Raw genomic sequence first — 27910 nt, 5'->3', positions numbered from 1 at the left:
CAGTTATGACTTGAATCCTCTCAGCTATTTGCTACGTGTCTCTGGAAGAAGGGTTAACAGATTAATACTCTTAACAGGTCTCAGATGCCAGGAAATATGAATGGTTTGGCTATGTCTAGGAACCACTCTAGAGCAATGTATAACACATAAGAGTATGGCCAGTGGCGGGTGGGGGGCTAGCTGCCTCAAGTGCATGCCCATCAAGGATACTTGTCATGTAAAACAGCCTAGTTAGTCCCTTCCACTGCTCACCCTGCCACAGCCACTCTATTTTTAGCATGCTAATTCAATGACTATGTCTACACTAGAAAGTTTTGTCAACAAAACTGGTGTTCTTTTGACAAAACTCAGGAGCATCTACATATAAAAATGCAGAAACTATTCACAAAAAAAATCCTTGTAGGTGCTCTGGGGGGGCCCTTCTGTCAACAGAGCAGGTCAAAAGATCAATCTGCTTTCATGTGTAGATGCACTCTGTCTTCAGAAATTTTGTCAGAACATCTCTTCCGACAGTAACTTCTGTAGGCAGATGCTTCTAGTGTAGACACAGCCAATGAGAGCTGGCACTAACATGTTTCCTCAAGATGGGACCCAACCTTAAAGTGTAGGTACAACCCAAACATGTACTGGGTGTGGGTCACTGTCCCATGTAGTGGCACCTAGAAAGAATGAGTCTGCTCTACAGCCTTAGGTGAGAGGCAGCTGGCTTTTAGCTCACACTGTAGAGGCTCCTGCACTAATCTCCAGGGGTCCCAGGTTTGAGTTTGCCTGTTGGTGATTACAAGTGGGGCTTATCCAGGATTGTATAGGCATACCTGCAGAGCTGTCCTTTGAGTGCAAAGTTAGGATCCTCAAACTTGTAAGAGGTGAGGAACAGGGAGACGAAAGAATGGCTGCCCTGCTCCAAAGGAGTCTTGGTGTACAGTGACTCCCACCTCTTTCAACTTTTCCTTTCAACAATGTCTTTAAACCTTTTTTTTTATTTCCCTTTTCCAGTCAGAAGGAAACGAATGAAAAGATGAACTGGTAGATTACATTAGTTACACTGTCACTCTCCTCTATTCTTGTGTCCCCTTTGGTGAAGATGTACGTACACTTTCGTGCAGAAAGATATAAGGTGGAAGAATGGAGACGTGCAGCAATCTGAAGAGAGATGAAACCAAAAGAAGCAAAAGGTGCCAGAAAAGAAAGATGGGAAGGCCAAAAAATAAAGAAGAGACAGAAGAGGTACATGATCCCAAGAGCTTAGCGTATTCAGGGTGTTACCAAAATGTAAGTAGTATCTCTTAGTTTTCAATTTTGAATTCCATATCAGGCAGACACGTCAACATGTGAAAAGAACAGAATAAAACAATGCAGATTTCAGCTCCTGTTCATTTTTCAGGTGACATAAACGAGATACATGAAGGATTATCTCCCATAAATCTTGTAAACAAACATTGAGATTAGTACTTGTCTGAACAAAAAGTAAATCAAATGGACTTTTAGGCTTCAAAGTTTTACATTGTTTTGTTGTAGAGTATAGTTATGTAACAAAGCTATTTAAATTTGCACTTGGCACTGCATAGGATTTGCACTACAGTACTTGCATGAGGTAAACTGAAATATACTCTATCAATTTTACAGTGCAAATATTTGTAATCAAATTGAGACAACAGTTCACCTTCTATTGTTAAAGAAATCAATGTATTTAAAAAATAGAGAAAAATCCAAACGTTATTAAGTTTTCATTGTATTTTATTATGTAACTTTGTGATTCATTATGCTTAATGATTTTGAGTTAATCACAAGTTACCTGTGATTAACTGACAATCCCACTCTGGATGCAAAGTGCAGTGCAATTTTAAAATGCTCTCTGAACACATTATCCTTCTAGTTTGACTGTTTATTTTGTTTCTTTTGGAAGAGACACTGAAGGTGACAGTTGTAACACGTGGCCTGTTCTGGGAAGAACATCACCTAAATCTGACAACTTAATATTGTTGCATGGTTTTAAGGATTGAAACAGTGTCATTCCCAATGAAGTATCAGAGGGGTAGCTGTGTTAGTCTGAATCTGCAAAAACAACAAGAAGTCCTGTGGCACCTTATAGACTAACAGATATTTTGGAGGATTAGCTTTTGTAGGAAAAGACCCGCTTCGTCAGATGCATGAAGCGGGTCTTTTGCATGAAAGCATATGCTCCAAAATAAGTGTTAGTTAATACGGTGCCACAGGACTTCTTGTTGTATTCCCAATCAAGGAATAGCTTGTTTTAGTAATGCTCTATGTCAAAAGAGCACGGTTGAACTTATGCTGAACCCCCCTCCCACCCACAATAAGGACTGGAGGAGTTGACGTTTTGGCCGTATCTACACTAGCACAAATCTTTGAAATAGCCAAGGATCCCTGTTTGGACGAGCTGGGCAGCAGCAAAAAGCGGCAATTTCAAAGAGCCGCAGCTGGCGGCATGCTAATGAGGCGCTGAATATGCATTTCAGCACCTCATTAGTAATCTTCAAAATGGCCATTTGCATAGCGATTTTGAAGATTTGTGCTAGTGTAGACGTAGCCTTTATGAGAAAATAATATGACATTGGTAACTTTGACAATTTCAAGGAATCTAAGAGGACTCCTTTCAGTTAGAACCAAAGCCTAAGAGAAGAAACGCATGTTAGCGACCCTACTTATAAAAAAGCCAGATTGTTCCCTCTGCAAGAGCAGGGGCTAGAAATTGAGTAGATCTTTGAGGGGGATAGGAAGGATGAGTCAGCCACCCTGCTCTACACCTAAGTTTGGAGCAGAGCAGCAAGCTTGCTGAGGGTCTTGCAATACCTTGCCCCAGGCAGTCTGCATGGCGGGGCTCTCCCAGTGTTCTAGGACCTGTTCCACAGCCATGAGACTGGAAGTTTTGAGAGCCCAAAGTGTTTCCAGGCTCCTTGCTGTGGCTCTGGAAGCCCAGACTCCGATTCTGAGACCCTGAATACATTAGATCTCCTAGAGCTTTTTTGCACTACTAAGCTCTCAATTCCATAGGAGGGAGCATGGAAGCCATCACATGGCAGGACTGCCCAGGAGCCAAAGACTCTGGAAGCCCAGGGTGCTGGACCCAGAGCAGCCTCTACAAATAATCCAAAAATGTGCAATCAATCAGGCATACTAATGGAAGGCCCACTGTTGAGGTCTGTGGGGATCCAGCGTCAGTTTGGACAACTCAGTGCTCTCCAAAACAAACAATGTGCCTCCATCAACCCATTAGAGTTTCCCCTCCTCTCTTCTGAAGTCTAGAACTGCTGCTAGGTGGTGTTCCAAGATGGAAGAAAAGTAGAGACCTTGGGTTCTGGGAAAGGGCTTTATTGAGGAGAGAGACAATGTGAACATTGAGGAATTTGGGTAAAAGATTCTAAATTTCAAAGGGGCTCAGCCCTGCACTGCTGGTGTGGAGCAGAGCTACTTGCTGCCGGAGCAGCACTGGGAGATAACCTGACTCACAAAGGTAAACAATGCATATAAAGAGCATGACAAACTTAGGGAGTGCACATAATCCTGATAAACATCCCTCAACCCAATTTAATCATGTAGCAAATTAATGGAGATGCAATTTGTTAATACATTTATTTCACAAACGCCTGTCTCATGGCAAATCTTTCAGCAGTAAATTATAATGCTTCCTCTACCCAATGTGTCACAAAGCAGCATTTCTTTCTCTGAATAATCTTCATTGTCTCAAAGATGAGTGCCAGATGTCTGGATAGACCAGGAAACACTGATATATGTGCCAAAAAAGGCATGCGATATTATCCTGTCTTTCATATTATTGCCAAAAAAGCACATGATGTGACTGCTAAAGGACTGGGTGTGTGTACATTTAATTATATAAATGGTTTAAATTATCACCTATAAAGACATTTCCCAGCCTATGTCTCCACTTACCCAGAAGATCAACTACTCAGGTTTGAACTTCCTGGAACTCCTTGCAAGCCACAAGGATTAAGGAAGGTTGATGGGACAAGTTCTCCCATTGACCTTCTGTTGTAAAGACAGGCATGGAAGTCGATGGCTGAAGAGTAGATTTTAGATACACAATTGGTGTACCTAAAATTGTGTATGAGCTGTCAACCTTCTGGATGAGTATAGACACAACCCCAGTCCACCCTGCCTCACCAGAAAGACCAGGCAGAGGCTGATGGAATGCTATTTCTGAATGAAGTGCTGTACATACAGCCATGCTGATCCATAAGATCATATCATACTCACATAATGCAACCAAGAAAGGATGGGAAAAGACAACTCAAGGATAAACAAAGATCCATGTAGCCAGTTGCCTTAAACAATTAGGGTTAAATTTTCAAAAGTGCCCAAATGATTAAGTAAATTTAATCCATAGTGAAGCTATTTAGCTAAATATATTGCTGGTGAATTGAAATTTCAAAAAAGTTTATTCTACTGTGTTTATTTTTAAAAGCATTGCAGTTTACCTTCAAATCAATGGCAAAGTAAATATAAATTAAAATTTACCTCAGAAAGTTTAGCTGACACATTCTTACACAAAATACGAGATGCTTAAAGACTTGGCCTAAGTTCACAATTTTTGTTTTAAAGTTATACATACTTTGTCCAGTGCTGTCTATACAACTGATTCATTTTCAGTGTCCAAAGCTGAAGTTGCTTCATCAACCAGAATACTCTTAGGATTGCCAACCAAAGCTCATGTAATAGCTGTTCTCTGTTTTTGACCGCCACTCAGCTGTGCCCCTTTCTCCAACCATGGTTTCAAACTTCTGCAAAGGTATTAAGATAAGTTTCCACATCTCTCAGTGACACCTTTAATTTAGCGTGCAATGCGAACAAAAAGCAGTGAAAAGACAGAGATGTGCTCAGTCTGCACTGACCACAAAATCCTTCCCTTTTGCCAAAGCTCAGTCAAGGAGACTGGAGCATATGCAACTCGTGATTTTTGTCTTATTTTTTATATTTGCAGGATTCTGAGCCTCTCCAAGCCCTGCCATTCTGGGCAGAGGAGGAAGGCTGGTATGACATAGCTGAAGTTCTAGGGAATCAGCCCCAGACAAGGAGCTTGTAAACTGAGCCTGGACGCCCAAAGCTGAAGCTCTTGACCTTTGTTTTCAGCCCTGGTTGGTGAAGCTCAGGCTTCGGCCCTAGGTCCTAGCAAGTTGCAGCCAGGCTTGGTGACCCTCATTAAAATGTGGTGCTGACCCACAGTTTGAGAACCACTTAGGCCTGCACACAGGACTTCCATGCCCCAGGACACAACATTCAATGGGACCCCTCTCCCACTCACTGGACAAAGCCACATGATGCCCCTTGCCTAGGGAAACCCTGAGCACTACCACTCAGAGGACCCCCCCCCCTGGTGAGTCACAACCCCACACCAACTGGCATGAAGCTGCCCCTCCCATGCTCCTTCCACTCTCTGCCACCCATATTACTCCTGCACATCTCTCCCTCCCATCAGTCCTGTGCCCAGCTTGGCTCCTTCCCTTCTTTGCCACCCAGCCCACCAATCACACTGCTACAGCAGTGCTATTTAAAAGGACCTAGGCAGTGGAAGCGCTGGGCCCCCTTAAATCCACCAAGCCCAAATGGAATTGCACCTTTTACTGCCCCCCCCCACATCGGCAGGCCTGGAGCCACTGGTCTAACTCATCTCTGCATAGTGCTCACCAAACTATGACTTGCAGATTTAAAATACTCTGATTCTATGATCTTTTTAGGAACATGAGAAAACCCCCTGGAAAGTTTGGAATTAGCAATTATGGATTGAGCGACCTCTAACTTCTGAGTTATGGAAACGTCTCTTAAGGAACTATGTGATATTAGGAGATTTGAGAGAGAAGAATTCGACAGGAGAATTGACTTGCTTACATCAGGCAGCTTCATCATAAAGTCATAAGCACTGGCTTCCTTGACAGCTTTCTCACTATTCCATAGTGACATCTTCATGGCCATAGCGGATGTTTTCTGCAATAGTAGTAGTGAATAGCACAGGTTCCTGATTCACCACACCAATAAATTCCCTTAGAGGTCTTAAATTTAGAGTCTTAATATCCTGCCCATCAATAGTAATCTAAATGTAAAAACAATTAAAACAGGGATATAAGTGTCCCAATCATAGATACAAAAGTCACCAAGACTACCTGTATTATTTAGGTATTTTTCCATCTGAACTCCACACTGCTAAAGGAGTCAAGTCAGATCACTGCTAAGCTTTACAGTAATTTGATGTATTAAGCATCCTGTTCAGTTCAGGCGTCTTACCCTGCCTTTTTCTGAATTGTAAAATCTCTGGATCAGTTGAACAGTTCTATGGTCTGGCCACAATTGACCTTCAGATTTAAGTCTTTCAACACCTACATAAGAATATTGTAATAAACTCAGCAAAAATAAAATGGGACAATTTCTGATCTTTTTTCTCCATACACATCTGGAAACAGCCCTGTGACTTCAGTGGAACTTCTCCAAATTTTCCACAAAACTTGGTTCAGTGTCAGTACATTGCATAGTATAGTTGCTTTTGAGATAATGGCTTCCTTTATATTTTCTATTAAAACATTGCCATATATATGTACTATATTGTCTTTTTTTTTTGTAGCAGCACCCTCATTTATTAGCCATGCCCTTTTAATGATCGCTTTACCTTGTAAGCTAGAGGGTGAATGCTTTGCAGTAGAACCTCTATTTGGTGAATCAGACATTGCAAAACATGTTTGATTGTGATGCAAAAGCCTCCTTACTTGTGTTCAATTTCCTGTGTGTGGCCTAAACTGAAGTCAGCATTACCTACCCAATTTCAGGAAGACAGCTCTTGGAAACCTGAGATGGAGAGCTGAAAATCGGTCACTTAGGCATTTCCACATTACACTGAAAAACAATGTAAGTGACTTTTTTTGGTGGGGGGATGTGGCGGGGGGCGGGAGAGAAATAGAAGCTAATAACAATTATAAGAGGGCTCCACTGTAATACCATAAGAAGGAAGTAATTCAGTTTAACAGAAACTGCCATTACTTAATGAAGATATATTGTATTTGAACAAATTTTGTTTCCACACTAATATCAGTGATCATATAAAATGTCCCTCATACTAAATCAACTTAAGTCAGTTCACAGTCACTCTACAATGGAGGCTACTTCAGTACGTCAGAGCTGTGCCCAACTCCCATTGATTTCAGTCACAGAATTAATGTAAATTGGGATGTTTCTTGCTCATGGATTAAGAAGAGAGACATAGGGTGGGAGTAGATATTTCCCATAAAATGTGCTTTAACCAGTATGTGTCTTGTTTCAGACAAATTTGGGAATAGGCAAGGGGACTCTTGTTGCAGTAATAATTGCAAACTACTGTAGTCAATCATTTTGCTACTAAGTTAAAGAACGTCAAACTGCTAGAATTTATGTAGTCACCTCTCAGCTCAATCAAGGGCCATGTTCATCTGTACTGAAATAGTCTACATACCGTAAACTAAACCACTAATCTACATCACAAGGCTACACAAGATCTTCCTCTTTCAAAAGAGGCATGCAAATGAGGTATAAATTCACATTTAATACCTCATTTGCATATCCTAATTTCAAAAAAGCTTCTTTCGAAAGAAGAAAGCCACTGTAGCTGCTGCTCTTTCAAAAGTAAACCCATCTTTGAAAGAATCCTTCTTCCCTTTCGAAGATGGGGTTTACTTTCGAAAGAGCAGTGTCTACACTGGCTTTCTTCTTTCAAATGAAGCTCTTTTGAAATGATATGCAAATGAGTATCAAACATGCACCTCAATTGCATTTTTGATTTCCTCATTTGCATTCCTCTTACATTCAAAAGATCAATTGCACATGGAGGATGGCACTCGTTAGAAGGTTAACAACTAGAAGCCTGATCCAAAGCAATGAATGGAAAGATTCCTATTGTCTTCAGTGGGCTTTGGATCAGACCCTCTGTCCTCCATAGACATAAAAATCCTGCATGCTGCTGCTTTATTCACAACTGTGCAAGATATAAAAGGTGCAGCCTAGGAGAGAATATCTGAGATTCATCTTCCTTACAAAGTGCTTTTCTAGACACTCTCCTCTTTGGCCTTATTGTTCTTGGTGGGAAGAGAGAACTTGGTAGTCATGTAATGGAGTATTACTGCAATTTTAGGCAGTGATTCTGTTTCAGGAGTTCTTAGCTGGTATACCACAATAGCAAAGTGCTCCTAGGCTGGAAACACCTGCACTTTGTATCAATATGGTAAAATCATGTTTCATGTTAGAAACAAGCTGTATTAAGGCAAGTGCAGTATAGATACTATAATTGCATCTAAACTACAGATTTTTCCTGGCATGGCTATGTTAGTAGGGATCATACTTTTTAAACACCTATGACTGATGCAGGTATGCCAAAAAAAATTCTGTAGTGTAAATAAACCTGGCCTTACACTCACCAGCTTTCTCCATGCTACTCAGAAGTTTTTACTTTGTTCTTATTCATGCTGTACTTTGCAACTGTAGGATATAGTTTTAATGGGATGATCAATGGAATAGAAGGGAAAACCCCCAAATCACTGATATTAGTATGTATGCTGATATAAACCTTAGACTCTGGGGCCTGAACCAGATTCCAGTAAAGTCACCATGAAGTTTTCACTGATTTCAAAGGGAGCTGGACTGTGCCACAGCTGATTTTATTTGGGCTCCTGAGAGACTGGTATGCAAAAGTTTATTTTTCTTATCAGTATTACTGGCTAATTTAAACCTTTCTTATCTCTGCTTCCCACTCTGCCTAAAAACAGCAGGCAGATTCCCTTTGAGGGATAGTTAACTGCCTTCAAAATAGAAAAATCAAGCAATTAAATACTGCAGAAAGCTCTTAAAGATATCCTCAAAATTATTCAGGCTTCTTCCACATACATCTAACAAGGTAAAGTCCACAGATTTTGTGAGAACGTCAACAAAATCATCCATTCCTGTCTCAAAGCACATTTGGATTGTGTATGCAACAAACTGCTAGTTCTATTAAATTGTCTGAGCCTCATCCATGACTTCATTGTTTCTAAAATTACAAGTAGTCCTATGGCACTTTAAGGCCTGACAAACTTACTAGGTCATGAACTTTTGTGGGTAAAATCCACTTCATCAGGTGGGCTGCAGTGGAAATAACAGTATCCATATAGAACAGCAAAAACCAATTCACTTGGAATTGAGTTTCAAATGTAACACCACTAACAGTGTTAAATAAAGCTCTTAACTGGCTAATCTATTACAAGGTCAATTTCCCTGCCTTTGATGTTCTCAATTCTACATCACATGCTGTGAATGAGACACATCCAACTTAATTTGCTTCACTAAGTGGTCTGACTAATAATAGGTAACTTCCTTTGCCTTCCTTTTTTTCTGCTCTTTATACCCTGGATTCCGTTATTTCTACTCCAACCCATCTGATGAAGTGGGTTTTACCCACAACAATTCATGACCTAATAAATTTGTTATTCTCTATGGTGCCACACAACTGCTTGTTGTTTTTGAAGTTGCAAACTAACGCAGATACCCCTCTGAGACTTTTATTGTTCTGCTCATCTGTTAACTGACTTGTGCTGTGGACATTTTGGCATTATTATACCATCTTTCTTACTGGGCTAAAATAATGTATTTATAGCAAGAGAAATTATTTAACATAGGAATAAGTTTACTATTGCAACAGACCATTTTGTGTAAATCCACCCCGAAAAAACTAAGTGATTTCTTAAATTAGCCAATCCGAGGAAAAATCCTAGTGAAGACAAGGCAATCTGTGGTTTTCACACAAGTTAGTAGTACAATTTTGCTAACTCTAGCTTTTGAAAATCGGGAGTCCAGTCCAGGAGAGTAGCAAGCCCTTTCGGAAAATAGAAAGTTGTTTTTGTTGTGACGCTTTCCTGTCACGAAGGATCTGTCTAGACTAGAGGGGTTTGTCAACAGAAGCTTTTATTGGAAGAAATCTTGTGACAAAACATCTGTCAACAGATCATGGCCAGACTGCAGGGTGGATCAAAAGAGCGATCCACTTTGTTGACAAAGGGCGGCTGGACTGCCCAGTTGCTCTAAAATAGAGAGAGCCACCCAGAACCACCGCAGACAGGATTGTTTGGTGTCCTGGAAGCCTTTTCTGTTGACAGAAGGCCCCCCAGAACGTCCAGACCTGTGTTTTGTTGGCAGAGCTCTGTTGAGAGAGGCATTCTTCCTCATGGTGAGTGGGGTATGGCTGATGATAAAAGTGCTGTGTTCTGTTGACTTACTGTTGATAGAATGCCTTTGAATCTGGATACACCCCAGGTTTTGTTGACAAAATGCTCTAGTTTAGTCTTTAATTTGAAATGCAAGTCATCTTCACTTTCAGAGCCTGTACATCTTACCTCGATGGATAACTGAAGAAAACATTATGGAATTCCAAATTCCCACTAATGGAGTTCAGTTTGTAGCCAGCCTCTGAAAAACTATCAATGCAAGAACAAAATGACAAGTAGAAATGAAAAGGAAGAAAAAAAAAAAAAAAGGAGTAAATTTGATCATGTTTCTTAATGACATTCCCTTTATGTTGTGCCAGCTGCTAAAAATCTTAGAATGCAACAAAAATATTCAGTGATTTAAAGAGTAATTTTTGGTTGCTTGGGTGAAATCAACAATTATGCCATCAGGTCAGGCTTCCACTCCATATCATCAGTATTATCTCTTTATTACCCTGCTCCTTAGCTACATATGCAGTAAGTGGAAAAGTACTTAAAAAGAACAAATAAAAATTTTTGTTTAACTTTAGTAGATAGCTTTGGAGATGAGTTCCTCTATATATCCACTGGGTAGCTCTCCAGGCTTTCCCTGACCTGAATGGATCACCTCTAGACATCAAAGGGTAACTCAGTCTCCAAGCTTTTAATATCCTTGGATTGCTTGTTGAGTGTCAACAGGAATAGCAATCAGAGCCAATCATAGTAGTTAGCTTTGTGTTGGTGGTAGGGGAAGGGAACACTAGACCAACAATGAAATGCATTTTGCATAAACCAGTAACCAGCTAGATTGAATTAATTTGTGGTCACAGCTGTGATTACCTAGAAAGGAAAGGCTCTATATCCTACTATAGCTCTCTTGAACCATCCAGTTTCACTAAAATACTGTAACATAGCATATATATTGATTGTATTAATGTAAAAAAATTCTAATTCTCAAAATAAACTTTCTTTCGCCATCTTTCCTTTGTTCCCTGTCTCATAACCCCACCACTAATGGAAGTCTTCCAAGGACATTGGAGAAGACCATCTGTATCATTGATTATTCTGAATATCACAGTTTATCTTCCTGAGCCTCAATTTTGCAAGCTGTCAGTCCATGGAACTTCCATTGACTTGTAAATGAAGTCAGCAGGCATCCCAAGTTTTGAAGGCTTACAGAACCTAGCCCATAGGCTTTGCCTGTTGTACTTTTTGAGAAAATGCTCACAATTGCACCATCACTAGTGCAGCTTCACTGACAGTAACAATAGCAGAAGCATTAAGGTAGACCAACGATCCAGTTTTTAACTACCTTTACTCCTAACTGGACCCCAAGCAGGTGTGAAATCTTCGGTTACAAAAACATCTGTAAGAATGTACAGTGTGCCTTCGCTAGTGTTCCAATCATTCCTAACACTGGTGCAGCAATGGTTGCATATTTTAGAAAAAAATAGTTTTGTGGAGAAAGAGCAACGGACTGACTAAATTCGCCTCCTGTGGTGTCATTATATAGCTACATACCTACCTGTTTATAAGAAAACAAACTATGTCACATTTTGGACATAAAGGTAGATGTTAAACAGTCCAGTCACTGGAAATAAATCAGGAATAAATTCAGATTTTTAAATTATGAATAGCTAAAATATGCAATCTTACAAAAACTAAGCTTAGATTTGCAAAGTCCAGTATTGTTTTTATCCCCCTTTTTTGTTAGGGCTCTCAATAAATATATAGTTGATTATGCAATTTGCATCAGGTCTTATGTTTGATTTTCTGTTCAGTTTTAAGCTGGCCTCCTGTTTGACCTGGCAGTGTTGTGAGCAGAAATAACTGCAGGCACAAATCTGCACTCCTAGTTTTATTCAAGGATGCACATTTTTGCTATTTAAACACATTAATACCTCCTTACTATACCATGTCAGCTAGTTGGACATTTACATTATAGCAAAGTGCATTCTCAGTTGTTTCTGCTTGCTAAGCACAGGCCCAAAACGAGTCATAACTTGAAAAAATATTAATCCATGTTTTCATATGTTAGTCATAGCAAAGACACTTACACTGTCTATGATATTAAAAATTGCATAGGCAGCTCCCCTAGCATTAGCAAATGCCTCCATACTTGGTGCTGTCTGTCCAAGACTAAGTCTTCGGATTACTACAACAAAAAAGACCTGAAGGAAAAAGAATGAAGAAAAGAATGTTACAGGTGTATCCGATCATGAACCTTTTGGTATGGTCTGTCTAGCTCCTGGGCTCCAGGCCTTTCTTCAGTCCACTGGTCCCATTATAAGGGCCCAGTTGCCCTCACTGGGGGGGGAAGGGTGGTCCTGGGGGGAACCTGCTTCCCACCTGCTCATTTCAGGTTCTGGTCCAGGGACCCTCTGTGGCTGCTACTGGGGAGGACTGACTCCCTTAGACCATAATGCCACAACTCTTTTCCCTGGGCCACTTCCCCAGATGAGTCCCTTACCTCAGTACCATTTCCAGGTTGCAGCAGCAGTGAGTCCTCCTTCTTGGTCTGCACTGGCTGGTTGACCAGTTCTTTCCAGCCTGCAGTTGATCGTGGGGGTTACCTGGGCTAGGAAGTCCACATCCTCACTGCTGAGGTTCCTCATCCCCTCAGCTGTCTTCAGAGTTCCTCAAATTCTCTTCTGCTTCTCTTAAACTTTTTTCCTTTTCCTTTTCTCCCTCCTTGGGAAGGGTTTTTAACAGGTAGCCATAAGTGGGACCAGCTGGCCCTAGTTGATTTACGGCAGCCTCCTCCGCAGCTGTTCCCACTCTGGTTGATTGCCAGGTCAAGACAGTCCTGTTTTTCCCTCTTGTATTTTCTTTCCTTGCCACACCCTGACACAAACCATAATAGGATATCTATAGTCATGCATAGCTACTAATTTTGGTCTACAAAAGCAACGAGAGGTCCTGTGGCACCTTATAGACTAACAAAAATGTACGAGCATAAGCTTTCATGGGCAGAGACAGGACGAGGTGGGTCTTTGCCCACGAAAGCTTATGCTCGTACATTTCTGTTAGTCTATAAGGTGCCACAGGACCCCTCGTTGCTTTTGCAGATCCAGACTAACACGGCTACCCCTCTAATTTTGGTCTAGAAGTTTTCATGTTAGCTATACAGGTGCCCCATGTATAGATTCAAAGAAGGAAAGAAGGGAAGGGCAACTACTGAGGCAAAAGGTAAAGGATGAGAGGAGGAAAAAGGATTCAGACCTTTGGGAATCATATCCCTGCATGAGATGACCCCAACATGGATGTTGCTTGGACTCTGGTGCTGACACTTGGGACAGTCTAGAGATGGCTTGAAGGGCTGGGTTAACCTTCCTACAGACATATGCAAACAAAAGCTACATACAACAAACAGGACAACCTACTGCTAGGGACTGAGGCCTTTAGTGCTAAAATATTTTAGCTATTAACTGGCTTTTTGACCAAAACAAATATTTTCAAATAAAATGGGGTCTGCAGTAACTGAGAAGTGTGGAGGCTGAAAGGTTGTGAACTGCTGTTGCGGTGAAAGAAAGACGTTTGGAGTTGTGGCTGGTGGGAGTGAGCATTTAGGGGCTGCAGGGATATGTGTGGTGGTGGTTAGGATAAGTAGAAGCTTGTGAATGGTTATTGGGGTAAGTGAGGAACAGGGAGAGCATTCTGGGGAATATGTAGAAGGGTTTGCTGTCCAGTTCATAGAAGAGATGAGGAACCCAATTCCCATAGTACACATGGCTCCCAAATTCTTTAATTCAGGCCCCAATCCCAACCTCAAAGTGAGAGGATAGGTTAGTCTCCAGCTTCATTGAATTCTCAGCCCTTCTATACTCAGACCTCCAGTAAGGTACCAGATAAAATACCTACTAAGATGCTAATTTTAATAATGTGAATATCTGCCTATCAGGCACTGACTTGACATTAATGGGCAGTAATAAAGTTACGACATACATAACAGAAGTGCTATTAAGAGACTGGTTCTCATTTTAGCTCCTCCCACAGGATATTGGTGATAGTTACAGAAGGTTATACCCCTGTCATGTGGTACGGGCCTCTGACTCCCATGGTTACCCAGCAATAACAAATGAAAACAACATTACTGACCTGGTCTGATTTAAAACTACTGAATTACAAATAAAAGGATTATTACGTTGCTACCACTCCTGTGAGATATTCAATGCCCACATGGTGGTAAATTGGTAAGTACATCTTGTTTTATTTGGCACGGATGAAAAATGAGGCTCAGCAGGCCAAATTCAGCATCGATGTACAGCATATGTACTCCCATTTAAGTCAGTTGAGTTTAAATCCAAACAAGTTTCCAAAATTTTATTAGTATTTTTAATTAAAATTGTTTATCTACAGAGCTGCACTCGCCATATGGACTTTTCCAATGCTATAATCTTCAGATAGCACCAAAGTGGCTCCATAACAAAATGCCAGTGCATATGACGCACATATCAGGAAGAAAGCAATACTCATAGAAATGCCAACTGTAACAGCCTTATTATTTCTAGTGTTTTTGGCATCTTCTAAACATTTATTATACCTGCAAGAAAAATAATATATTGGAAATTTAAAATAAAATACCATACTATATTTCTTTTTTTACTGTGTCTCGCAATAATCTTCCAAGTGCAGACATTTTAGCAAAGAAATAACAATCAGATATAGCAAAAATACATTACAAGAACATTGATATACCCATGAATAGCTTCTAATTTAGTCTAGAAGTTTTCATATTTTTTATACAGGTGCACCATGTCTAGATTCAAAGAAGGAAAGAAAGGAAGGGCAGCTACTGAGGCAAAAGGTAAAGGATGAGAGGAAGAAAAAGGACTCTGTCATTTGGGAATTGTATCCTTCATGACATGACCCCCCCCAAGATGGATATTGCTCGGACCAGACTGGAGCAGACTTGTTAGCATTCTTTCCACGATATTTTTACATTTGTTAATGTAATGACCACTCTTACTTCCATGACTAGACCTGTTGGCAGTTCAAAACAAGGACTTGAACTGGAAACATGCTACCTCCAGTTGCAGAAAACCAGTTCAGGTCTCTCCAATTCCAAAGCACTTAAGTAACTGCTTTCAGCCTCTCTGCACAGGTGATACGGTGGAGATAGCTGGAGCTGATACCTCACAGGGAATGGATAAGAAGGAGACCCAATGGTTTCTAAGGCATGGGATGCACAGTCCTAGGGATAAGGGTTCTACGACCACCACTGCTAAGAGAAGAAGACGGGTGGTGGTGGTCGGGGACTCCCTCCAAAGAGGGACGGAGTCATCCATCTGCCATCCAGACTGAGAATCGCAGCAAATTTGCTGCTTCCTGGGAGCTAGAATCCAGGATGTTACAGAGTCCCTGCCAAAAATCATCAAACCTATAGACTATTACACCTGCCTACTTCTCCACATAGGAACTAATGATACAGCCAAAAGCGACCTTGATGAGATCATGGTGAATAATGCAATCATAGGAAGAAAGATCAAGAAATATGGAGCACAAGTGGTGTTTTTGCCCATCCTCCCTGTGGAAGGGAAGAGCCGGGGTAGGGAGCATCGAATCGCAGAGGTAAATGCGTAGTTGATGTTGCAGAGAAGGATTTAGTTTCTTTGACCATGGATTCTCTCTCATGAACAAGGATTGCTGTGAAGAGATGAGATCCACCTAATAAAGAGAGGAAAGAGCATCTTTGCAGCCAGGCTTGCAAACCTAGTGAGGAGGACTTTAAACTAGGTTCGTGAGGGGATGGTGACACAAGCCCTGAAGTAAGTGAAGAAGGAGTAGGGAGCAGTAAAGTAGGTTTTGTGGGTGAAGAGGAGAAAATGGGCCAATCAGTCACTTTTCTAAAGTGCTTGTACATAGTTGCAAGAAGCCTGGGGAACAAACAGGAAGAATTAGAGGCCCTGACACAGTCAAGAAGTATGATTAGTAACAGAGAGAAAGCCGTGCTAGTGTATATACTATCAAAACAAAAAAGCAGTAAAGTAGCACTTTAAAGACTAACAAAATAATTTATTAGGTGAGCTATCGTGGGACAAACCCACTTCTTCAGACCATAGCCATGCCAGAACAGACTCAATATTTATGGTCTGAAGAAGTGGGTCTGTCCCACAAAAGCTCACCTAATAAATTATTTTGTTAGTCTTTAAAGTGCTACTTTACTGCTTTTTTGTTTTCAAAGATGTATGAGATGATTGGAATAATGGAGACTTGGTGGGATAATTCACATAACTGGAGCATGGTCATGGAAAGGTATAAACTGTTTAGGAAGGACAGACAAGGGAGAAAAAGAGGAGCAGTTGCGCTCTATGTGAAGGAGTAGTATGATAGCTCCAGTATAAGGAGGGAGAAAACCCAGTTGAGTGTCTTTGGGTTAAGCTTGTAGGCGGAAACAACAGAGGTGATGTAGTTAGTCTCTGCTATAGACCGCCAGAACAGGGAGATGAGGTAGATGAGAACTTCTTCAGACAACTACAAGAAGCTTCCAAATCACAGGCCCTGGTTCTCATGGGAGACTTTAATCTGTACTATTGTTGGGAGACCAATACAGCAGTACACAGATAATCTAGGAATTTTTTGGAGAATGTTGGAGATAACTTCTTGGTACAAGTGCTGAAGGAACCGACCAGGGGCCATGCACAACTTGACTGGCTGCTCACAAACAGGGAAGAATTAGTAGGAGAAATAGAAGTGGGTGGCAATCTGGGCTGCAGCGACCATGAGAAGGTAGATTTCAGGATCCTGACAAAAGGGAGAAAGGTGAGCAGTAAATTACAGACCCTTGATTTCAAAAGAGCAAACTTCGACTCCCCGAGAGAACTGATGGGCAGGATCCCTTGGGAAACAAAGATGAAAGGGAAAAGAGTTCAAGAGAACTAGCAGTATTTTAAAGTAGTCTTACTGAAGGCACAGGAACAAACCATCCTTCTGCATAGTATGAAGTGCAAATATGGTAGGCAACCAGCTTGGCTTAACAGGGAAATCTTTGGTCAGCTTAAACTCAAAAAGAATGCTTATAAGAAATGGAAATGTGCACAGCTGACTAAGGAGGAGTATAACTACATGGCTGGAGAATGCCGACAAGTGATCAAGAAAGCGAAAGCACAATTGGAATTGGAGCTGGCAAGGGATGTGAAGGGTAACAAGAAGAATTTCTACAGGCATGTTAACAATAAGAGGGTTATCAAGGAAGGTGTGGGGCCGTTACTGGATGAGGGAGAACTTAGTGACAGATAATGTAAGAAAAGCCGAAGTACTCAAATTTTATTTTGCCTCAGTCTTCACTGACAAGGACAGCTCCCACACTACAGTGCAAGACAATGCAGTATGGTAAGGAAGAGGGCAGCCATTGGTGGGGAAGAAATAGCTACCTAGAAAAACTAGATATACATAAATCTATGGGTCTGGATTTAATGAGGGAATTGGCAGATGTCATTGCTGAGCCTTTCGCCATTGTCTTTGAAGACTCTTGAAGATTGGGAGAGATCCCGCATGACTGGAAAAAGGCAAATGTAGTGCTCATCTTTAAAAAAGGAAAAGAAGACAATCCAGGGAACCATAGACCAGTCAGCCTTACTTCAATCTCTTAGAAAATAATGGAGGGGATCCTCAAGAAATCCATTTTGGAACACTTGGAAGAGGTGAAAGTGATCAAGAGTAGTCAACATGGATTCACCAATAGTAAGTTGTGCCTGACCAAACTGATTAGCTTCTGTGATGAGGTAACTGGCTCTGTGGACATGGAAAAGTCAGTGTATGTAATATACCTTGACTTCAGCAAAGCTTTTGATACAATCTCCCTCAACATTCTTGCCCATAAGTTGAGCAAGTATGGATTGGATCATGGACTATAAGATGGATAGAAAGCTGGCTTGATGATTGGGTCCAGCAGGTAGAGGTCAATGGCTCAATATCTGGATGGCAGTCAGTTTCAAGTGGAGTACCCTCGGTTGTGGGGCCAATGTTGTTCAACATCTTTATTAATGACCTGGATGAAGGGATGGATTGCACCCTCAGCTAGTTTGTGGATGACACCAAGCTAGGGGGAGAGGTAGCTATGTTGGAGGGCAGAGACAGAATCCAGAGTGACCTGGATAAATTGCAGGATTGGGACAAAAGAAATCTGATATGGTTCAACAAAGAGAAGTGTAGAGTCCTGCACTTGAGACAGAAAAATCTCAAGCATTGCTACAGGCTGGGGGCAGACTGGCTAAGCAGCAGTACAGTAGAAAGGGACCTAGGGATTATGGTAGATGAAAGGCTGGATATGAGTAAACAGTGTGCCCTTGTGGCCAGGAAGGCTAACGGCATATTAGGGTGCATTAGGAGAAGTATTGTGAGCAGATCTAGAGAAGTGGTTGTTCCCCTCTATTCAGCTCTGGTGAGGTCACATCTGGAATATTTCATCCAGTTTTGGCCCCCCGCCCCAGTATGAAAATGATGTGGATATGCTGGAGGAGAAGTGGAAGGCAACGAAAATGATTAAGGAGCTGGAGCACATGACCTATGAGGAGAGGCTGAGGGATTTGGGCTGATTTAGTTTACACAAAAGAGGATTGAGTGGTGATTTAATAGCTGATTACCTAATAAATAAAGTAGTTAGTCTTTATGTTGCTACATGATTGTTTTCTTAGGTTTGTGAAGATACAGACTTACACTGCTACCCCTCTGAGCCTACACAGCAAAAAGAAACCAATCCCCACCTTTAAAAAAAAGACACAAAACTGATAGTCTCACCTGCCTGACAACTTGTACAGCAGGGAGGAGAAAAATACCTGACTTCTGAGGAATCATCAGTGAACACAAGTCTTAGCTTGATTAGACTGGGCATTGAAAACTGCATCCAAAGTGGCAACTACAGGAGTGGATTCAGTGCTATTGGCTCACTAAGCTTGGTCTGGGAAGGTCATTCCACAGGACTAGTCAGGGTCCTAGCTACACCACGAGAAAGAATGCAAGAGGCTGTGTCCCTGCAGATCGTGGCTCTCTCTGACAGTGAGTGGGCCAGTGGAATAGAACGGGGGAGAAAAGTCTCCCCCGGACCCACAGGACAGAGAACGGGGTGGGGGCAGCAGTTTGCTGGAGACAGGAGTGCAAAGACAGTCGGGGTGGGGGAGCAGCCCAGGTCCAGACGGGGACAGCCTGCGCTGGGATGTGGCTGGGCAGCTCAAGCCGTGCCAGCCAGGGCTGCTCCATGGCCTCAAGGCTTTGGGGAATCTCCTATTTTACACCGGGCTCGTCTCCACCTTACAGCATGCCCCTCCCCCAACTGACTACCCTCCAAGCACGAAACATCTCCCTTCTCCCTGCCGGCACGTGCCCCGGCCTAGCGCCCCGCCCCGCCCCGCCCCCCGCCGAACTCCACACGCGCGCGCTACACCGCAGCGTCGCCCACTTGACAGTTGGTTCCGCTAGGAGCACGCGCCCCTTGAAAGCATCCACCGCCCTGTGCCCCACCCCCTCCTGCCTTGTGATTGGCTGGCGGAGCCGGTGCTCTGCGGTCCGGCCAGCTGCGACTCGAATGCGCCGCGGTTGCTCCGGCTGCCGAGAGCGGGGGACCTCGGCTCCCTCCCCGCCTCTGCCGGCCGGATGCGCATCAGCACCTGCCGCTCGGACTCCGGCACCTCGTTCACCCCGGCAGCGGCTCTGAGAGCGGGAGGCCGGGAACAAAGGCCCCGCGCCAGCCTTTGAGGCTCCCCCTGCTTCCCGCGGCGATGGCTTCGCTCGGCCTCGGGGGGCTGAACGTCTCGGCGCGTCGGAAGAGCGTCCAGGGCCGCAACGCCGCTGTGGAAAGGAGGAACCTGATCACGGTCTGCAGGTGAGTCCCCAGCCCCGCGGCTCCTCCCCGCCCTTGCCTCAGTCTCGCGCCGCCCCCTGGGGAGGCGAGTTTCCCGGCCGCCCCACCCCCGCCGTGGGCTGCACCCGCCTCCGCGTGTGCGGCTGAAATCCCTTCCCACCCCCGCGCCTGCAAGGGAATCCCCCGCTCGGGGCTGTAGGCTGCTCCCGCTCCCCGGGCAGCGTCTCCGCAGGACAGCCTTTCCGCCCGGCTCGAGGCAGGGCTTTGGTGGCCTCTGGGGCTGTGCTCTGCCCTGCCCTAGCCTCGGGCGTGGTGTGGGGGGGTCTGCCTGGCTTCGGGGCTGCAGTGGGATTTAAAGGAAGAATAGGAGTCTCCCTTCTGACGCAGCGCCTTTAAAAATGGTTGTTTAGCAGCTACCCAAGGGCCTGGGTAAATTGCTTACTTGCTTTATTCGTCGTCACTTGAGTGTCTCTACCTGACAATCAAGTGAATGCTGTTTAAACAAAACATCGACACTAGGTCAGACGGGGAGCTTGAGACTGTGTTTTAGGTGTGCTTGTTAGACATTTTGCTGAATAATATGGCTATTTATCAGCTCTGTGCATGTTAACAATAGAGGAGACCTCCTGAGGTCTCCTCCAGCCCTAGTATTCTGTATCAAGGAAAAACCAAGATGGCTTTTAAGCTATTGAGAGTGTTTAATTAAAGTTTTGGCTTCATTCAGGCTTTCCTGATGTGGGATCTTTTATATGTCATGCAATACAGTTGAATTTCTCTATGCAAAGCAACACCTTTTGCTCATGGCTCTAATTTTTGTAGGGAGTATATTTGTAAAACTTAAAGTGAAGATTGAAGCTGTCTTATTCACCGTGTTGTATAGGTAGTTCAAATATATGTGTGGTAGATGATTACAGAAACAGGTGTATCATCGCGAATTGTTGGGTCTGGATTTAAGTTTAATGCCATTAAAGTGTGTGTTTCTGTATTTTTAGTTTTTTTCTGTGAAAGCATTGACTTGACATGATTCTGTCTGACTCTCTAAAATATATATTCCACAGACTTCAACAGCTCTTTTGGTGGTGTTATAGTCCTGTAAAATTGTAGCTGTGAGCATTATTACCTATTAAATCATAGGAAAGCTTGAGTAAAAGTGCAAAAATGTGTTGAATGTGAATTCCTAGCCCCACCAACATAATGTAGCACCATCAAACACATTAGTTTAACTAAGATGCCCTGCAATAACTTTGAATTTATTGACAGTAAGTGTACTACTTCTAAAAACATTGAGCAGACATTTAACCATAGTACCACTTTAGTATAAAAATATTTTTCTCCATCTATATTACTACATTTACAAATTGAAGCTTTCACACAGGGATTGACGGGACACCTACCAGATAACATGACATGAATTTTGTATCCTTACTAATGTGGTCCAATAGCAATTTCCTTTAGAAAAGCTAAGGACAGACTCATTTGGTTTCTTGACACCTGCCTCTTCCCATCAGGGTATACTCCTTAGATCTGTGGTGTCCAATACACTTGATATCTGCCACCTCTGGCAAACTGGACGCTATGAGCTGTGTCTACACGTGCACGCTACTTCGAAGTAGCAGCACTAACTTCGAAATAGCGCCCGTCCCGGCTACATGCGTCGGGCGCTATTTCGAAGTTAACTTCGACGTTAGGCGGTGAGACGTCGAAGTTGCTAACCTCATGAGGGGATCGGAATAGCGCCCTACTTCGACGTTGAACGTCGAAGTAGGGACCGTGTAGACGATCCGCGTCCCGCAACGTCGAAATTGCCGGGTCCTCCATGGCGGCCATCAGCTGGGGGGTTGAGAGATGCTCTCTCTCCAGCCCCTGCGGGGATCTATGGTCACCGTGGGCAGCAGCCCTTAGCCCAGGGCTTCTGGCTGCTGCTGCCGCAGCTGGGGATCCATGCTGCATGCACAGGGTCTGCAACCAGTTGTCGGCTCTGTGGATCTTGTGTTGTTTAGTGCAACTGTGTCTGGGAGGGGCCCTTTAAGGGAGCAGCTTGCTGTTGAGTCCGCCCTGTGACCCTGTCTGCAGCTGTGCCTGGCACCCTTATTTCGATGTGTGCTACTTTGGCGTGTAGACGTACCCTCGCAGCGCCTATTTCGATGTGGTGCCGCGCAACGTCGAAGTTGAACATCGACGTTGCCAGCCCTGGAGGACGTGTAGACGTTATTCATCGAAATAGCCTATTTTGATGTTGCTACATCGAAATAAGCTATTTCGATGTTGGCTTCACGTGTAGACGTAGCCATAGTGTGGTGAAATGCAGCTCCTGCTCTGTGCACATGCCACTCCCCCCCGCCCCAGCCACTTGGTGGGAAAAGCATGTGGTGGCAGCAGAGGCTCCAGCCCCAGGGCCTGGGGTTGCTGCTCTAGTGAGTCACCAGCACTTGGGGGGGGGGGCATTTATTTTGAGCAGGGGGAGGGGGCTGTGGTGATTCTTTAATTTTTATTGGACACCACTCCCTTAGATCTTTTTTGAGGAATTCCGTCTTTCACACTGGCAGTAGTTTTGTGGATGAATTACAGACTTGAACCACTCGTTGTCCTAGCTGCTGAAAGGAAGAGGAGCATATTCTCTTCCTCTGGCCATGTCTACATACTACAGTGATCCATGCGACAGGAATCCATTTAGCGGGTCTAGCAAAGACCTCAGCTGTAGAGCACTCTCCGGTTGAGTCTGGTACTCAAACAAAGGAGTAAAATAAGTCAGTGGTAGACCATCAATGCAGAGCTGTGCAGACACTGCAGTAAGTCAGCCTATGTTATGTGATTCACGTAGCTGGAGTAGCGTATCCAGGGTACATGTACCTCAGTAGTGCAGACAGGGTGATAGATCCCAGCATCCAGCTTCAGGAGGGATCCTCTTCTCTATTCCACTAACCTGTGTTTCTCTCTTGTAGTGTTTGGAAAACTTAAATGCAATGACTGAATGAAAATGGTTAAGAAACAATTTGGTTTTGTGGTTACCCATTGGCTTTCAAATGGCATAAATGAAATACTCCAGTGTTGTCAATTCCAATAGGCTGTTGGGAAAGCAGCAGAAGTGCTGACACTGCTTACCTGCTCATAGCCATAGGATCAGAGTTCACTGACTATTGAAGCGCTAAATGCTAGAAAAACTTAAAACAAAAATCAAAGCTTATATTCTGCTAAAAGTGGTGACTTAGACCTCGTAGCTCTTATTACAAATGTCCTACTTTCCACTGAAGAACGGTTTTCTTTAGGTCTGATGTTTAATGCATCTGTGTTGAGACAGTCAAAAGTGACTAAAATGGGCAAAGAAAGTTTTAGATATTGAGGTAGCATAAATTGTTAGTCACAATAGAATGTGATTGAGTGGGTTCTGCGTTCCTATCATCATTCTCTAAAATAACCAGATTTTTGCAGTTAGAATAAAACAATATGACATTTTTCTGTCTTTCTCACCCAGGCTAACAATTAACATTTTCTACAAGTTTTAAATCCTGGGAGAAAGGAGTGTATGTTCTCTTTTAAAGCTGGTATACATTTCCAGTTGTTTCTGAGCTTTTTTTGAAGAAAATGGCAAGGAGTAGTTTTATAGAAGTAATCAAAACCCACCTGCAATCAAGTCTTTCTGGTATTGTAGAGCATTCTTTAGTAGTAAGTACACTTAACTAGCAGGGGGTAGTCTGTGTTAATCTGTATCTTTCATGGGCAAAAACCTACTTCATCAGAAAGCCCAAGTAAATTTGTTAGCCTTCAAGGTGCCACAAGATCTCTCATTTTTACTGGAAAACAACAAATCAGCAAATCAGACAGCTAATTGTTTGCTTGTTTCAAATAGATAAGGTATGACAATCAGAAATGCTACTTGTGTAAGTGGTGTCATTCCTGTATCCTGATTAGATTCAGTCAAATGTAGAAAGTTCTTCTTTTTTAACCACTGCAGCTCAGAAGCTACGAGGAGGATATTCTGCATTGTCCTCTACAGCCTTTTGTTATGATTGCCAGAGAAGAGCGCTTCAGATCTTCATTCAGCAAAATCTTTGGTATTTCTTCACCAGATTTCTCTAAGTGTTGTCTACATTTAGTTTTTTACTTACCCTTTTAATGATGGTTTTTCTGTGGTTGTTCTTCATTAACTAAATGACAGAGTATAGAGGGATTACACGATCATTTAGAATCTTTTAAAATCTGATTTTTTAATATTGTGGCTATTATATATTATGCCACAAATGCAGGTTCACATTCAGATAAATTAGTAGTGTCACATTATTTTCATAAGAAAATAACTCTTCACCCTCACATTTTTGCACAGGTACATGAAAACAACTCCTTCCCCAAACGGGATGACTCCCTTCTATCTTGATCACAATAAGATGCATGAGGATTTCCAGATGATGGTCTCTTTTGGTTTGTCTGTCCTCTGCTATAGAAGTTCAGACTCACTCCTTGTGCTGGCATATGTGTATTGTTCTGAATATTTTAAGTTTTGAGGGGGAAACTTGTTTCAAATAAATTGAAAAGGTTGTGTGAGCAGTGGAAGACTGCTTGAAATATTAAAAACCATCATTTAGTAAACCAAAAAGGCAGTCCAGTAGCACTTTAAAGGCTACTACTCACTACTGGACTGCCTTTTTTTCTTGATAGCATATAGCCTAGCACGGCTATCTCGCTGTTACTGTTCATCATATAGTAAGCGTGTTAAAATTTGGAGATGTGTTAACAGCCTCAGTGTTTTGTTGTCAATATTGGCTTGGAGTATGTTTCAGATTTTATAATCTCAAATTTTTTGGCAGTTTATCAACTTTGATGCCATTTTCTCCCTATAAGGTAGAGATTGTCTTCTGTGTTCTTATCTCAGATCAGTAAAGGGAAGATAAAACAGAAGTGATGGTCAGAGGTGAAGTGTCTTACAGGATTATATTGGAGTCTCTCCCTATATTGGAGACCATACTCAAACTGGATGGAGCAAGTCTTCAAAAATTAGACTGCTGTTTTGCTTGCTTGGATTACCAAAGATTTAAGATGTAGATGTTTGATCCAGTATGCATAGTGTGGCCATACATTTCTTCTTGCTGGCAGTACCACACAGAAAAACATTTGGGATAGAAGTATGCATCCCTGTTTTGAAGAGAAACACCATGTGTCAAAGTTGATGAACACTTTTTGTTATAGAGGCTCTGTGTAACCTGAAACAGTACCTGCTGAAGATTTTAAATGAGATCGTAGCAGTTCTTTGAAGATGTTTGTCTTAAAACAGAGGCTTAGCTTGCACCCCAAGTGCAGCCTTCTGTCTTTGCTCTGTGGAGAGGTTTCAATACAGGTAGGAATATCAGTAATGAACAACCCTTGGATCTAAAGTCCACATGTCAACACACAACCACCTTTCCTTTAAAGGTATATCAGGACGAGGGAGTTGAAAATAAGTGGGATTGGGGTACGGCCTGAACTATAAGTAGAAAGCTAGATGAATGCCAAGCTTTGAAATGTTGTTTCAAGACATTGCATTTTTCATATTGATGTAAGTAGCTTTGATTCTTCAGTGCTCAAGACTGGCGACTATTGAGCAGAATTGCATCGCAAAGGTGAAACTCCCATGTACAAGAGTTTATGTAACAATGCTTCTGAGTAGACAGAATTATGTAAGGCATGTGACAGTGGGCAAGTACTGCTCTATGATACTCTTGTTTCAAAGTGGAGAATTGCTCTGTGATTTAATACAATAGAGAGGCAAGTGGCTGAGGTAATGTGATGTGCAAAAAGTTTTTTGTAGCTTGAAGAGTGCGTGCGTGTGTTTGTGTGTGTCTCTCTCTCTCTCCCCCCCCAAGAGAAGTTGGTCTCCTCTACCTTATCTCTAATATGAACAACATCGTTACATGCATTTCACAGAATAATCATTGTTTGTCTTGTCGTCTTGCTAGGAACCATCAATTCTAGCTGCTTGAGTCTGGATAGTCAAGGCATTCAGTTTTTTCTATATTATCTTAGCTGAAAGCTGCCTCCCAAAGGTGAACCACACCCCCAAATACACAAGTCTTGAAGTGAGGGTCATAGCTCAAACCCTGTTTGTTCAGCATAGACAGAGTTGTCCCATAAAAAATTAAGCCGTCTGTTCTTTTCAACCTGAGATAAGTAGCTTTGATGGAGGACTTCCTCAATTTGCTGTTAACAGCCAAAACATTATTCTATTCCCATTTTGTACTACATGCATTAAAAGTATTGAAATTTGATAACATTAAAATCATATTTGATAGCTTAGGGAATCTCAACTTGTCAACTTTCTGTATAAAGTGAAAATACGGATGTAATGGGAACTTAGCAGTATTTAGTGTGGCTTCTGATCACTTGGGAACAGAGAAATTTCCACAATGTATATCAATTTGTTCACCATGACTTTTTCTTGTCCCCACCCGCCACAAAGCCTTTTGAATGGTGATAATATAACATCAAAAACATCACATTTAAAACCATGTGTAGCAGCTTCCTTCTGTGTTCTTAAGGTAATGTCTAAACTTATAATGCCTCAACAAGAGGCTATTCTTAACTTGGAATTAAGCCTCTTGGCCTGGATATATCCCAGATAAATTCGTAAGCTGTGTTTCAGCTGACTTCAGAAATTTGGCTGAAATTCTGTCTTGTTCTGCTGCAAGGATAGAAGAGGTTGAAAGGAAAAGATTATGATGATCTTCCAGGTCTCCATCTGACTTATTAAGATGTTTAAGGTTTCACAGGGTCTTCTGTAGGGTGGAAAATTCAATCATTTCTACAGCTATTTATTGTTGGTCCAGTCCATGATTACTCTGAAGGGAGAGAGTGATATCTTCAAAGGTTGTAATTGTAGGATACTAGAAAATCTCTATAGAAGGACTGGAGTCTGTGAACCTTTTGCTTAAAAGGCACCTAAGGTACTGTACATCTAGGAACTATTAGGCTATATCTACATGGTGGGCGCTATTTTGGGTTACAAACATATCTGGAAATAGCTGCTTGCATCTATGCAATGCACCCCTTGTCTCAAAACAGTTTTCAAGATAACAGGCGCTCTCTTTTGGCATTCCTGTAAACCTCATTGCATGAGAAGTAAAGGGATTCCTTGAAATAGGGCTTCATTTTAACATGTGATGCCATTTAGACAATGCCACATGCTGAAATAGGCTACTTCAAAATCGACTTGAAATAAGCTGTGCAATTTGTGTAGCTTATTTCGAGGTTAGGGTGCCACGTAGACATAGCCTTAGAGTGGTTGTACAGCTATGCCATGTTGGAATTCTTTTCTTCCTCCTTAATAAAGCGTTAGGAGGAGGAGGGAGAAAAACTAGGATACATCTTCTCTACGCTATAATGTCAAATTTACGAGTTGACTTTATAACAGAGTCTTATGAAGTTGAAGTTGTTTTGTCACCTCCTCCAAAAGTCAACTTAGTATGTCCTCACTAACTTGCCAAAGTTCAGCTGTTGCAGCAGTGCATTGTGGGAACCTATCCGCAGTTCCCTCAGCCCCGTGGCATTCTGGGTTTTTTGGCTGGTGCATTATGGGGAAAAAAGTGCCCCACAAGTGCTTGTGGGTGTGTGATGTCATCTTCCCACACTGTATTGCTCTCATTCCCCTCCATTTGCGAACAAATGGCCATTTTTCAGAAGTCTGTTTCCCTGATAAAAGAGAGTCTTTGGCTCATCCGCATTACTGACCTTTTAACCAAATTTGTTCTGAGAGCACCCACTATCATTTTCCCAGACTGCATTGCCCTTATTCCCCTCCCATTGAAAGCAAATCATCATTTTTTCAGAAGAAAAGTAGGGAATCACAGGTGAAGGAAAACCAAACAGGTGGGCTTCAGAAGGTGACTGAACCATGTCAACAGGTTGCTCAACTAGTTTTCCCTGGTGAAGGAAACAG

General features: G+C 42.4%; 2 protein-coding genes and 1 pseudogene across 3 annotated transcripts in view; 2 read left to right on the top strand and 1 right to left on the bottom strand.

Annotated features, from left to right (window-relative positions):
• Nucleotides 1–6527, top strand: part of CROT (carnitine O-octanoyltransferase) — an 80346-nt gene extending 73819 nt beyond the window's left edge. Inside the window, exons 17-18 of the mRNA XM_074984794.1 lie at nucleotides 1085–1272; nucleotides 5715–6527. Of these exons, the coding sequence (XP_074840895.1) occupies nucleotides 1085–1157 (73 nt within the window). The 3' untranslated portion in view covers nucleotides 1158–1272; nucleotides 5715–6527. The remainder of the gene's footprint in view (nucleotides 1–1084; nucleotides 1273–5714) is intronic.
• On the bottom strand, nucleotides 2989–12823 carry LOC142008319 (ATP-dependent translocase ABCB1-like; annotated as a pseudogene).
• Nucleotides 12824–19732: 6909 nt separating this feature from the next.
• RUNDC3B (RUN domain containing 3B) overlaps nucleotides 19733–27910 on the top strand; it is a 133396-nt gene continuing 125218 nt past the window's right edge. For both annotated transcript variants that reach the window (XM_074984778.1, XM_074984777.1), the window contains exon 1: nucleotides 19733–20028. In XM_074984778.1, coding sequence (XP_074840879.1) covers nucleotides 19925–20028 — 104 coding nt within the window. In that variant the 5' untranslated portion in view covers nucleotides 19733–19924. The remainder of the gene's footprint in view (nucleotides 20029–27910) is intronic.

The sequence above is a fragment of the Carettochelys insculpta genome, chromosome 2, assembly GCF_033958435.1.
Source record: "Carettochelys insculpta isolate YL-2023 chromosome 2, ASM3395843v1, whole genome shotgun sequence".
NCBI classification, from domain to species: domain Eukaryota; kingdom Metazoa; phylum Chordata; order Testudines; family Carettochelyidae; genus Carettochelys; species Carettochelys insculpta.
The sequence above is the reverse complement of the archived record's forward strand: the minus strand, read 5'-3'. Positions and strand labels throughout refer to the sequence as shown.